Source organism: Meriones unguiculatus, chromosome 10 (genome assembly GCF_030254825.1).
Source record: "Meriones unguiculatus strain TT.TT164.6M chromosome 10, Bangor_MerUng_6.1, whole genome shotgun sequence".
Lineage (NCBI taxonomy): Eukaryota > Metazoa > Chordata > Mammalia > Rodentia > Muridae > Meriones > Meriones unguiculatus.
Window position 1 is genome coordinate 60,025,494 of NC_083358.1, and position 13,833 is coordinate 60,039,326.

Here is a 13,833-nt window from a genome sequence, read left to right on the forward strand (position 1 = left end):
ATGTTTACATTACAATTTCATAAAAGTAGCAAAATTACAGTTATGAAGTAGCTACAAAATAATTTTATAGTTGGGGTCTTCACAACATGAGGGACTGCATTAAAGGGTTGAAGCATTAGGAAGGTTGAGGACCAGGAAACTATACCCTTAAACCATGAGCCAGAATAAACACTTCCTGCCCTATGTGGTCCCCCTCCATGCCCTGAAGTATGGGGCATTTTGTTATAGCAATCAAAAAACCAAAACAGGAGACACAAATTTTTGGACACAAATTTTTAGATTTTTCCAATAAGTAGAGAATCTTATAATCAAAATTCTCTTCTGTTGTACAACAATGGCACTTTCTGCTACAAATGCACATTCTAAAGGTGATAGAACTTAAAGAAATGCGAAAATGAGTTAAATTTAGTCTGAAATCCTCCCATGACCTTGACTTGCCCATAGTTCCTATGTGAGGTAACAAATTAATTTGCCAGGAGCTTCCCTTCCTAACTAACGAGGTAAATCAAAAGAATGAAATGAAGCAAGCTTTTCTGTAAGCCTGAGAATTTTAGGGCAGAAAGGAAAAATTTAAAAATGGCATATATGTAAAAATAGGTTAAAAGGAAATGAGAACTTAAAATAAGCAAGTTCCGCCCCCACGTGAGCTTGTACTGAATTTGCATCAAGAGGCAGCAAGCATCTAGGGATGCTTATACCCCTTTGAGCTTCGCCAGGACATGCACTGTGTTCTTGATGGTGTCTGTTGGAATGATGTCAGAGTTGTCACCGTGGAGGTAATCCTTCTTGGATCTCAGGGTCAGCTGCACTGAAGTCGCCACCTCTTTGATGCTGTGGTATTTTCCATCCCTCTGAATATGGAGAACCTTGACCATGTCCTTCCCATAGCCAGTTCTGACAAATTCCACTTCATCATTCTGTAACGAAAATATAACCATCTGATTGAAGAAGGCTAACTGAGTTAACAATGGCAGCTGCAGTCTTCTCTAGATTTCCATTTTGTTAGGCAACTGTAACATGTGAGACCCAGAGCGCTTATGAAAGCAGTGTCATTCCCGACCTTTGAAGATTGGTCTTTCACAGGGAAAAGAAAAAAAAAGGCTCCCATGAAGCAAAAATATATCAGATTACCCTGAGGACAGACAGGCAGATGGTTCTCCTGATAGCAATTTTAAACATTTACTGAGTTTTATTTATGTGTATGAGAGTGCAGGTGCCCATAAAATCCAGAGCTGTCAGAAACCCTGGAGCTGGAGTTACAGGCAGTTATGAGCCACCCGATGTGGGTGTGAGGATTTAAACTCAGGTCCTCTGCGAGAGCAGGATGTGCTCTTAACCACTGAGCCTCTCTCCAGGCCCTCTTGATAAGAATTATGAGCCTCCTGGGTCAAAGCTACAGCCTCACTACAATATGCAACCTGTTTCTGTAACAGCTGTGGGAATCGGTATCTTACAAATGGTGGACAAAGATGCAGTGGCCTGCCCTCCTTCACGTGCAGGGGCAGAGTTATAAACATACCCAGGTCTGTTGACTCCAAACTCTATAATGGCCACCATGGAAACCAGCTTTCTTCTAGAAAATTCCATGACTATGTTAACTGGAAATCATTCCATGCCTCCACCCCCTTCCATTTTTAGAAAAGCGATATTTCTGAGAAAAGGCTGTATGATGATGGAAACCATTTAAAAACTGCCTTTTCTGTTTGCTGCCAGAATGCAGAAGGGTAGTTGGTGAAAGGGTGCAGAATATCTTCAGGAATGCCGAGGTGGGGCATCTGACTGCAGGGAAAGCCAAGCCCCTAATGGAGAGACGCTTAAGGAAGGGATGGCCATCATTCATTAAGACCTGTGTCTGGAGACGGAGCCTTAGCTAGTAAACACATCCATTTCTAAGCTGGCATCCACCAGGCTTGTTGCTGGGTGTTTGAGATGAGCAAAGAGTCATAAAGCTGTATAGATTTTTAGCGTGGATACTGAACATTAAAGCGATGATGGAGGTGGTAAAAATGAAAGCAAATGACAAACAACATACAGTGCACACACAGTGCAAGTCTGGGTAGGAAGTCAAGAAGTCTCTCTTGTTGCTCTCATTTAGGATGCCCAAGATTGCCCAACAGTCTCTGTGTGAGAAGTCACCATTTCCCCTGAGGAGAATTTAAAGATACTAACCAACATCAAAAATGGTTGTCCTTTCCTTAAAGAACATGAGGAACGAGAGGCCATCTTGCACCTTGGAGATGCAGCCAGCTGGGGCAAGCTCTTGTTCATTTAACATATACAAAAGTTCGGGGTGTCTGGATTAAATCCTGCCTATCCAGGAGGGAGAGTCTCAAAGACGCACCCCCAAAATCTTTGATCCAACCTTTGGGAGCATCTTAAAAACTATGATCAATAAGGCCCTCGGGGTGGATCTCACTCGGCAGACTACCCTGTGTTTCCTTCTCAGCACCACAGAAACTGGTGTGGGGGTGCATCCTGCAGTCGTACTTGCGAAGTGGAAGCAGTAAGATCAGGAGTTCAAGGTCATTCCAGGCTGTCTAGGCAGGTCAAGGTCAGCCTGAGATACATGACCCTGTTAAAGGAGCTTTCACATGGAGAAGAGGATGCCAGTAAAAAATATGACAAAGCCGAGCTAACGGTTCTTCAAATGGCTGTGATGGTAGCGGAGAAAGAGAAGCTGTTGTGTTGTGACTGTACTTTGGGATCGGTCCAGGCCCCAATTCCACCTTGCCGCTTGCAGCCTGATGGCTTGTGACAAGTGGTTGAATGTCACTGGGCTTCAGTGGCACCTGCACCAGTGGGGATAACCACCAGCACCATTTGGGGTGGCTGGTGATGACGGAAGCTCCAGCTTTGTTTCTAGAAGCAACATCGCCATGCCAGGCAGTTGGCTATAGCTGCAGCAGAGACAATGCTTTTGAGAACACGGGGTATCCAGCAGACATGCAGTAATCATATGATACCATGCCCATACTCCACATACCACCCCCAGTGGTATGCCTGTGCCCACTTAAACTCAGCTGTTGCTATTCTGAATTCATGTGGGTCAGATACTTTCTCTGCCTGTACGCCTTGCATCTTTCTCAAACTTCCTCTTCCTTCTCACACTCTGACTACCAACATCTTATTTCTCCCAGCCCCCCTTCATGTCTCTGGTGTAACTTCCTCCAGGTAATCTGTCTTAGCCCTTCAAACATGGAGTAGGTGGCTCCTTTGATGTATTCTCAAGATATTTAATATTACCTCAGAATATTCATCAAATTGTATTGCAAGTGCCTCTTCATGTGTGATTCATTCTGAAGCAGTAAACTATGAATGCAGAAGAAAGTTCTATGTTGGTCACCATGGCAACTTCAGCACTCAACACCTTGCCCGGATCTTAAATAGGAGCTTGATAAATGTGTCGTGAATGAATGGATAGTGCTACTAGCCACCTCCTCTGCTTGCCTGATGACACAGAACAGTTAATGAAAACATAGGAAGCATTCCAGTACAGGAAGAGTGGGTTCAGTTCTATTGCCATCCAAAAAGTCCCTTCCTGAGAAAACAGGAACAGGAAGGTGGGCCTTCTGATGTCACAGCCTAAGATCACAGGCATAGCTGGCCTGTGAAGAGCGGCCCATGGCTGGTAAGATGGCTCAAGCAAGTAAAGGTGCCTGTCATCAATAGCGGTGGCCTCAGGACTCACATGGTGAAGGAAAGAACCTTCACAAGCTGTCCTTTGACCATCACACGCAATAGCATGCTTATCTATACACAGAGAGAAAGAGAGAGAGAAAGAGAGACCAAATAACAGAAGATAGACAGATAGATAGATAGATAGATAGATAGATAGATAGATAGATAGATAGATGGGGGGGCAAATCCCAGAATGACAAAACTGAGTGTAAAGACAGAGACAATACAAAGTATTTAAACTGATAATTAAACAGCATCCAACTAGAGTGTAGCTACCCTGAGCCAGCAATCCCTCAAGGCACATGAGAGAGAGGTCAGAGCTCTGGAAAGAGATCCTAAGCCAGGTGTCAGAGGGCATGCATGTAATCTCAGCTAAGAAAGGATGACCATTAATTCAAGCCAGCTGGGGATACACACCAAGGACTTTGCTTCCTAAAACTGGACACCTACGCAAGCTTGAGTTGGCAAGTTTGCTGAGAAGTGAATTAGATTCAAAGGACCTAATCACTTACGTTAGTTACCTTTCTATTGCTGTACCAAAACACCATGAGCAAGAAAACTTAAGAGGAAAGAGCTTATTTGTGTTTATGGTCCGGAGGACTAGAGTCCATGATGGTAAGCAAACACATGGTGGCAGGAGGCAGCTGAGGGCTCACAGCTTGAACAGCATGAAAAAGAGAGAGTGAATTCAGAATGGCATGAGTGCTCGAACTTCTGAAGGCCGCCTGCACTGACATGCTTACTCCAGCAAGGCCACACCTCAATAGGCTTCCCAACAGCACCAGCAACCAGGAACTGAACAGTCAAATGCTCAAGATTATGAGGGACATCTCATTCAAACAACAACAGCCTTTGAACCTGAACAGGAGCACCAAGTCCAGCATGGAAGACCCAAAAGAGTCAGTACATAGTAGCCTGCCCAGTGGAGGCCATCCTCCTCAGGTCTGTAGCCAAAGAGTAGGAAGTCATTGTCAGAACCCTACTGTGTACAATGAGTGTAGAGATCTACAGCCACGGCAACTGTTGGCTGTGTATAAATGGCATTATGTGGCGATGGCAGGCTTTGATGGAGGCAGCCCTGGTGGGGTCTTTGTTCAGCTGCTGTAAATTCTAAATGAATGTAAATTTATCCATCTATACAACTAGTATAACAGTGTCCCCTCCTGGAATTCTAGAGAGGTACAAAGTTAAAAGCATTAAAGCACCCAGCAAAGTGCCCGGCAAACATGTGCTCAATACGTGTTACTTATAATTATCACCGATAAATAACAAACCACTTGCCCAGTTTTGCATGAAGGGATCCTATGGACGGAGATAAATAGTTAGAGAATGCACACCAAAGCTGAACACAAGCGGGTAGAATCAAGGAACATCTGCTCAGAGAGGGTCTGCCTCCAACTGTCCCTCCCTTGGGTACAATTGCCTGATTGGAATTTCCATCATCACCGATACCCATACCTTGGGTGTCCTCCCTCAGGGTCGTATGACTTAAGAGGCACAGTCATGAATGGAGAGACTGTTCCTACAGTAACATCCTGATCAAATCCTGACCAGGCTCTGTACAAGACACATCTCCTTTCCTGGAAATGTTTTGAAATGTACTGGGGTTCAGACTTGTGAATTATCTACAAACAATGTTGGCAAGACTCCTGAGGTTTTGAAGGATTCTTATGAATGTCCATGTCAAAAATTGGTTCGTAACTGTTACTTCTGGCTGCACTGAAGTGGGTGTGGTTGCCATAGCAGCTTTAGGATGCCATAGCCTCCAGTCTGTTGAACTCCTCAGGACCCGGCGGATACGTTTTAAGCATAACTATGTATTTCATGAAGTTGTAAATAAATTTTTATGTATTTATGAGGTGGGGTATGGATTTTTCTAGGGCACACACATGGATTTTATTCTATTACAAAAGAGTCGATGACTCACGAAAAGTTAAGAACCATTTCTCTGTATAACTGGGGCCCAAACAGTTAAGATGTTTTTGCTCAGTCTACCCTTCTAGGGTCTAATCACCACCCCTGAGACAGCATGAAAAAGACGATTTGTCATTCTGAGTATATGGCCTTCTGGATCAGGGAAGCGGCAGGGTGGGGATAAGAACACACAGCCTTGAGTGAGATGATCTGTACCAACAGCCGGCTACAGAGACCTTGAGGTCTGTTTGCTTGCTTTTTCCATTCCCTTTTCCATCTATAAGGTGGGATAGCAATAGCACCTATTATCTATAATTGCGAGGTTGCAGGTAACTGCTCAGAACAACGGCCGGCACGTAGTCGTCAGAGAACGTCAGACGGCACCGTTATCCAGCAGCCAATTAGAGCAGAGGTAATAGCTACAATGTTTTGGTATCAGCTCCATTACTGAGCAGCTCTGTGTCCCTTTGTGATTGAGACAACGATGGGACTCACGTCACACGGGTGCACCGTGGAGTGGAGCTGTTCCCATCTACAGACAAATCCTCGTCAGCATAAACTGAATTTTGAGTGAATCCTAACTGAATAGACACACTGAAGGAAAACATTTATATGAAGTGAATATTCTCCTTCGCCCAAATACTATGCATTCTCTCTGCACATTTGTCTGTGCTTTCTTTTAATATTAACATTTACATATTAGTACTGACATGGACCAGATACCCAGTGAATTCTTTCTACTTTCTAGATTTGGAACCAGGCAGAAACAGGTTCATTTCTCTAGCTACACAACTAGGAATTAATGTCAAGTTTCCGTGATTTTAACTGCCTATCATTGCCATCCCCTCTTCCTCAAGTGGCCTGTCTTCATCAGTCACTGCTCTGTCCACACAGTCCTCACCCTAAGCATGGCTCTTCTCTTTGAACTCACGGGGCTCTGTGTTCAACAAGCACCAGCCCTGACCTCCCGCTTACCCTTCCTTCTCCTCCTCTGCACACATCTCATGGCTCCCGATGCTGGCATACTGAAGGTTAAAGCAGACCATCTCTACATCTGGCCCAACAGTCAGCTGTGCTTGTACCTGCCATGAGCCATTTGTCCACGACACAAGATTTCTCACTTTGCAGACTATTTTAGCAAATTTTAGGTCATTTTTAGTTCAAATTGTTTTGAGTTCTAAGACACTGACAATTCAGCTTCGAGTTCTTCTCAAGTTACAAGAGGAGGGAGAGGAAGAGCTCGCCACGTGAGTCTGTGTTTTCCTGACAGGGGTTTTAGTCAGGGCAGGAGAGATGACTGAGGAGTTACAAGCATTTGCTGCTCTTTCAGAAGAACCAGGTTCAGTTTCCAGCACCCATGTGATGGGTCACAACTGTCTGTAACTTAATTCCAGGGGCCCTAATGCCCTCTTCTGACCTCTGCAAGCACCAGACACATACACATGCTGCATAAAAATATATGCACACAAAACGTTCATACACACACACACACACACACACACACTATTTTTAAAATAAGAATCCTTACAGGGGAAAAAATGAGATTGGCTTATGGAACTTAGGAGTTCAGATCATTTTCAGACCACAAAGAAAAGAAAGGCCCTCGTGGCACTTATCACAAGCTCTCTCTTATTAGATGTTATCTGAAGTTACAATAGTCTGGTAAAATTCATAACAACAGAGCTCCCTAATACACACACCCTTTTTTCCACAGAGCCCTATTTTAGCAGCCTCTTCCAGATCTCTGTCCCCCATGGTTTTTCCCACTATGCCCCATACTTCATTCTCTGAACCTCTTTACTCAGCTGGCAAAGGAGGACACATTACTTTAGCTTGTTGCTATTGTTGTTCATTTTAGCTCTTTCCAATATTTAAAAGCAAAGGTTGATGAAGCATTCGCGTCTGTTTACATCTTTATAGAAATAGATTTAATGATAGGGAAACTACTGGGAGAATGTAGACAAAAAGAGAAGAGATTTTTATCTATTTAAAGCAACTAGAGTTTTCTCGCCAGCCTTAGAGCTAATATAAGAATCATTTCTACCTTCAACAAGAAAGATTTAAAAATCTTAGCTGTTTTGTATTTAAATACCATAATTCAATTATAGTGTGGCAGGTAATTGTGGATAAGAAAACCTATTTCTATTTATCTGTCTCTCCTCCTCTTCCCCCTTCCTTCCTACTCATCCCTCCCTTCCTCTGTCTCTTTCTTTCCTTGAAATCTCTCAAGGAGGGTCTTCAAATTCTCCTTCCTTGGATGTTTTCTTGGGCATTTATGAATATGAATCTTCAAGGAGGGGAAGTAATGCTGACCTAATAGAAAAACAAGTGCTCATGATCCACGTCAGGGTCACCTTCGTAGACCTTAATGCACACTAATGATAAGAACAGGAATAACGAGTTATAATCTTAGAAGCAGACAGTGATGTGGAGTGTGTGTGTGTGTGTGTGTGTGTGTGTGTGTGTGTGTGCTTGCTGTATGTTTGCTTTGTTGCCTGGGATCTGCTAACTGTGCAATGAGGCCATACTGATGTTGAGCGAACCTGACCCGTTGTTTAACACTCATGAGGGGCATGTGCACTCTGCTCAGAGTCGATGCTAATGTATGTTTTGAGCACATACTTCGAGAGAAGAATAAAATTTCCCTGTATATTCATGGTGCAAAGAAAGTGTAACCAGTTGCCTCATTGAGACTCCAACTGTGAGTCTTTTACTCATCTTGAAAAATGCCAAGAGAAATTCAGATTTCCCTGCCAGCCCCGTCACCAAAAGCTTCAGGAGAGGAAGTTGGGAAGAAGGTACCCGGGAACCTCTAGGGTAAGGACGGGAAACCTCACAATGCAGCACTGGTGGAGGCATCTGTCACAGACCGGAAGATGTTCCTGAACTGTATTCATGGAAACGGTCTGTGTCCCAGTGACCATGCGTGAAAGTGAACATAAGAACAGTAGCCATGCATTCGTGGCTTCATATGTGTCAGGAAACATGCATGTTTGATTTCCTCTGGCCTTCACTCCAGCCCTGTGACGTACACCTTGCAACCCATTGTTGAGTAACGAACGCACCAGGACCAGTCAGGTCGCCTTCTCAGGACACAGCTGGGGGTTACACAGGCAAAAGGAGAGCCATGTAACACCAAGTGTGTTTAACCCTGTGTCACAGTCCCTTCAGTCTGCTTAACAACTCCCTCTTCAGTCATACTCAGGAGCGAGAGGAAGGACACACTGACCCTGGCAGAGGGAAGGAATTGGCCACACTACCACTCACAATTACCCTGCATTCTGTCATCTAACTTCCCACCCACTGAGAGTGATGTCATCATCTGTCCTACTCCCCACAACAACTCTGGAAGTTGAAAAAAAAAAAAACCACCACAATTTTTTAAAGAATCAGTAGCTTAAAATAGGCAGGCTCACAGATATGAAAGGAACTTCCCAAAGTCACCCAGAGGACAGACTGGGGATGGAAACTTAGGCAGAAATTTACCAACTCCAAGATGTGTCTTTTTCCACACCATCCCTCTTCATTGTGGGGATTCTGACAACAGATGGGTTCTCTGTTGACATGGGTGTGTGTAAGCTGTCAGCATGAGGAGAGTTGAAAGGCATCAGTCTCTGGAGCAGATGAGGTGTGTGCCTTCAGCAATAGGCACTAACCATTTGAAATGAACCATGCCTTCAACCTGGTAAGGCCCACTGAAAGCAAGAGTGATGTGGCCTTACCGGTGGCCATTTGACACCATCTCTCCAAGGAGCTGGCTTTAGTCTGTGTGTAAGAGAAAGGGCATATCTGTCCTGAAAGAAATGGAAAGAAGGTGGGGAGGGACAGCAGTCACTGCCACGGTTACACTCATCTCTGAGAGACCTCTGTAAAGGGAGAAATGAGTCCCATCTCCAGAAAAGAAAGCAGATATTCCTTGACTGGAAAGCTATACAGAACGATAGTGGGATGCAGGCTGCCCCCCTCTCTCTGCTGCAGCTGCCTCCCGGCCACGGGAATGAAATCCCTTGTGGTGGGTCTTTCCCTGCTATTGCACCTGCTCCACACCCACTTTCATCAGCTTCTCTCCATGGCTTTCACTCATCCTGCTTTTTCAGATTTATTTATTTGATTTTGTACATATGGATGTTTTCCTTGCATGTAGCTATGTTCATTACATGCCTGCCTGCCACAGAGGTCAAAAGGAGGCATCAGATCTCCTACAGCTGGAGTTACAGAGTGTTGTGAGCCATTATGTGGGTGCTGGTAACTGAATCCAGGTCGTCTGTAAACGCAACAAGTGCTCTTAACCGCTGAGCCGCCTAACCAAGCACATCATTCTAAGTTTCTTATAACTCCAAATAGAAGTTCGTAAGTCCATTTCATCCACTCCTCGCATTCGTACAACTCTATTGACTTAGCTCCATGTAGCTGACAAGCAGTGTGACATGCTTGGAGATAGAAGGGGCGACAAGGCAGACAACGCTCTGCCCTTGTAGAAATGCTATAGTAGAACATACTTCTCCCACGAAGAATCAAATCATCGGTAATCTGGGCTTTTCAGGCTGTGTTTCAGTGATTCAGTGCTGCCATTCTTGCATGTAAGAAAAACTGAATGCAATACATACATCAATGGGTACAGCTGTGTGCAAATAAAACTTTATTCATAAAAACAGCCAATGGGCCAGATTTAGGAGTTCCCCACCACTTTCTAGGAGATGACTAAAAAAAGAAATAATTATGTTAATTACTGTAAATATTAATCACTCCACTGACCTAATCATTCCACTGCCACAGCAGAGGCTCTAGGGACACCAAAGCCAGATTAAGGAAGACTTCCAGAGAGAACTGGCATTCCAACACAGCCTGGATAAAGCTTTCCACTCATATCCTTTCTCTAACCATGTCCCTTGGGAGTGTCTTGCCTCTTTTTAAATCAGCAATCAAAGGCTCTCCCTTTGCTCATACAACAGGCACATCAGCGTTTCCTTCCATCTGTCCATTCTAGATTCCTCTCAGTCTACAAACAGACTGGCGAAATCTGCTCAGAGAGAAAGCTGTGCCTACAGAGGTACATCATATGGAATGTAAGTTACACTTCAGAGACATAAATAGAGCCAGCAGCTGGACTCACAGGAGTCCTCAGGGACCACTGTACTGCCACGAAGTCAGCAGCTTCCAGAGGCTCAAAACCTCAACTTCATCTTTGTCTTTTAAAAAATTTCTCAGGCAAATTTCCAAGGAACATAAACTACAGCCAGAAGCGCGATGTGCACAATAAGAAAGTATCAACAATGTGTGACAGATAAAAACACAATCTAATCTGTAAATACAGAAACTATTAGAATCAGATGCAATGTGCAAAATAATGCATTTAATATTTTGAAGGCAGCAGATGATTGAGCATGGAGCAAATAAGCAGATATTTAAAACTAAGGGGCTGAGGAAGTGGCTTAGAAGTGCTCCTCATACAAGCAGGATGCTAGAGTCAGATCCCCTCCATTTGTGCACACACACAAACACACACACACAGAGGCCTACACAAGTGCATGCATACCCCACACAGATGTACGAAGAAAAGTAACATTCTAGCAATGGATTAATAATCAGGTAAGAATCAGTTGAACACATTCAAGAAGGAATTGCCTATTTTGGAGCTAGGCTAAGTAACAGGCTAATCCTCTAAAGAGAACTAGAGAATGGAAAAAGCCAGAGAAGGAATCAAGCGCTACAGCTAGAAAATGGCTCCGCGGTAAGAGCTCTCAGAGTTCCTTTCCCAGCACCCGTGGCTAGTTGGCTGTAATCACCTGTCACCTCCAGCTGCAAGGGGATCAGAGCTTCTGTGCTCTGAGGGCACTGCACACACGTGCACACACAAATACATACAATTGAGAATACAATGCGTTTAAGAGGAATCGGGTGTTAATGCGGACACACAGGAGCTGAAATACATGAAAGATGCAAAACATACGAAGGGTGTGAGAAAGACCACACAAGAAAGAGGCACTCTTCAAAGAAATCAGGACGAATCTTTTCTAGAATTTCTGGGTGGGTGAACACAAAGTCAGGCTACTTCCAAGCAGTGAATCCTTCCCTGCTTACTCTACTTGGTCAGGTTAACAAGAAAGCAATTTCTACTGTTTTTACAGATCCTTAGGCTGTGAAAGACCATGGTATTTACATGCTTTTGCACAATGTGGTTTCAAAAGCAAGAGGCATCATGAAAAGCATTCTGTCTTGTTTGCATTGTACACACTAACCAAACTTCTACGTTACTTTCTATACTATCACTTCATTGGTTTTAGTAAAAAGAAAAGCTAAAAAGGGGAGGGGCATATTAGAATCTAGGAGTTGGGCCATGCTGGAATCCCTGGAAACTCAACAGCTGGTTACAGTGTTTGACAGTGAAACAATTGCATAAAAACCTTTTGTTAACTGACAAGCCACATGGTAGAGTCAGCTACGGCAGAAAAGAAAGTTTATGAGAAGCATCTTCCCAGACCAAGAAATGAAAGTGAATTTAGCACATACACCCAAAAAAACAGACATCCTTCAGCCCCCCTCACAGGAAGGTAAGCATAGGCCTGGCTAACGCTTAAGGGTCATTTGTTAAAATGTCCCCAGCTTTGGGCTATAAGGAAAAGCAGCGGTCATTCCCTACCCTAATCAGCAAAGCTGCCTTTAGGTGACAAACACGAAAATGAGCTGCATGTGTTCTCTAAGAGACTCAACAATCCCTAGGCTTCGTGTGCTCAATGTGTGCATTCCTTAAGATAAAGAAGGTAAATGATATTTTTTTTTTCATTTTAAAATAAATTAAACTTCATGCCATGGACATTTTATTGTTTGCTGCTATTGAAATTGTTTTTCTAAACACAGTTATAACCTACAAAGAAAAATGCAGAAATGGTAAGAAAAACGTTTATTGGTTTAGTTGATTCTGGCAGCTCTCTTGTAGAACACTATTGATTAACCAGCTATCAGCCAGGCCTCGGGGCAGTGGGTTGAAAGTTTAGGAAAGGCCTGCATTTCCTGTAAGCTTATTTAAAATATAGGTTCTGGGAGCCGGGAGAACTGGCTCAGTCCAAAAGGCAGTTACCACCCAAGCATAAGGATCCGAGTTCAGTCCTCCAGAGCCCACATTAAAAGGCTGGCCGGGTAAGCACTGCAATCCCAGCGCTGAAGAAGATTCCTAAGACTTACTGGCTAGCCAGCTCAACCAGGTTAGTGAGCCCCAAGCCAGTGAGAACCCTTACCTCAAACAAATAGGTCAAAGTGATTGAGAAAAACAGCCAACATGTTACTCACATACATGCCCACACTACTTTACACACACTACTGAACACACATACCAAGGACCCCAGCTGGAGTGACTCTGATTCTGCAGGCTTGAGATGAAGCCTGGAATTCTGCCCTTTTGCAGGGAACACAGATAATGCGAGTTTTGTTGGTGGGTCTATAGCAAGCCTCAGTCCTCCATCTTGGGAGAAATATATCACAAACCCTTTCTTTCCTACAAACTTGAGAATCCTGGAGAACACTAGCTAGGCTAGCCCACAGGAGTGACCTGAGCTTCAAGGCCCTGGTTTGGTCTTTGTCTTCAAGATGATTCTGATCTGAAACCATCATCAAGGAGATGGACAGAGCAGAGCCACCAGTTTCTCTAGGCATCAAGTTAACTGCTGCTTTGCAATGACAGCTAAATGCGGATTCAAGAGCATGTAAAGAAAGCCTTGCAGATGTGTGTGCATCTGTCTACCCTTTCCCTCTTCTTAAGAGCAGGGTGGCTCACCTTTCCATAGTCGCCATAGTAATGGGCCATTTTCCCTCAGCCTCAACTTCAGATTCAGTTTTGAGAGCGAGAACAAATGGTGTGAGATGAAGAGAGGTTGCTCAGGTTTTTATTTAGCCCCAAAGAGTAGGCGGTCAATATTGACCTGATTGCGCAGTGGATAGCGAGACACCGAGGCCTTTGAAAGCGAAGTGCCCTCCTGAGTGGTCAGAACGGGAGGGGGGAAGGGTGTGTGTGAACGATCCGTCAACATTTTTGCTAAAACACAATTGTATTTGCTCTTAATTTGAAGCATCCTTCAGAGTAGCGTTTAGAAATTACTCCCTTAAAGACGGGGTTATTATAGGTGATCGGTCCTAATTATTGATAAGGCACAAGGTTTTGTCCTTTCCATCTAATGTATGAAGCACATGCGTTTATGCTCACAGACAGTCAATCATAAGAGAAAAGAAACACGAAATACACCTCAT

At 43.9% G+C, this 13,833-nt stretch overlaps 1 protein-coding gene across 1 annotated transcript in view; it reads right to left on the reverse strand.

Moving 5' to 3' along the window:
* The window catches only part of LOC110555015 (uricase), a 35,396-nt gene extending 21,895 nt beyond the window's left edge, over window positions 1–13,501 (reverse strand). Inside the window, exons 1-2 of the mRNA XM_021647981.2 lie at window positions 13,364–13,501; window positions 699–917 (exon numbers count right to left, since the gene is read on the reverse strand). Coding sequence (XP_021503656.1) covers window positions 699–917; window positions 13,364–13,393 — 249 coding nt within the window. The 5' untranslated portion in view covers window positions 13,394–13,501. The remainder of the gene's footprint in view (window positions 1–698; window positions 918–13,363) is intronic.
* Window positions 13,502–13,833: the final 332 nt, after the last annotated feature.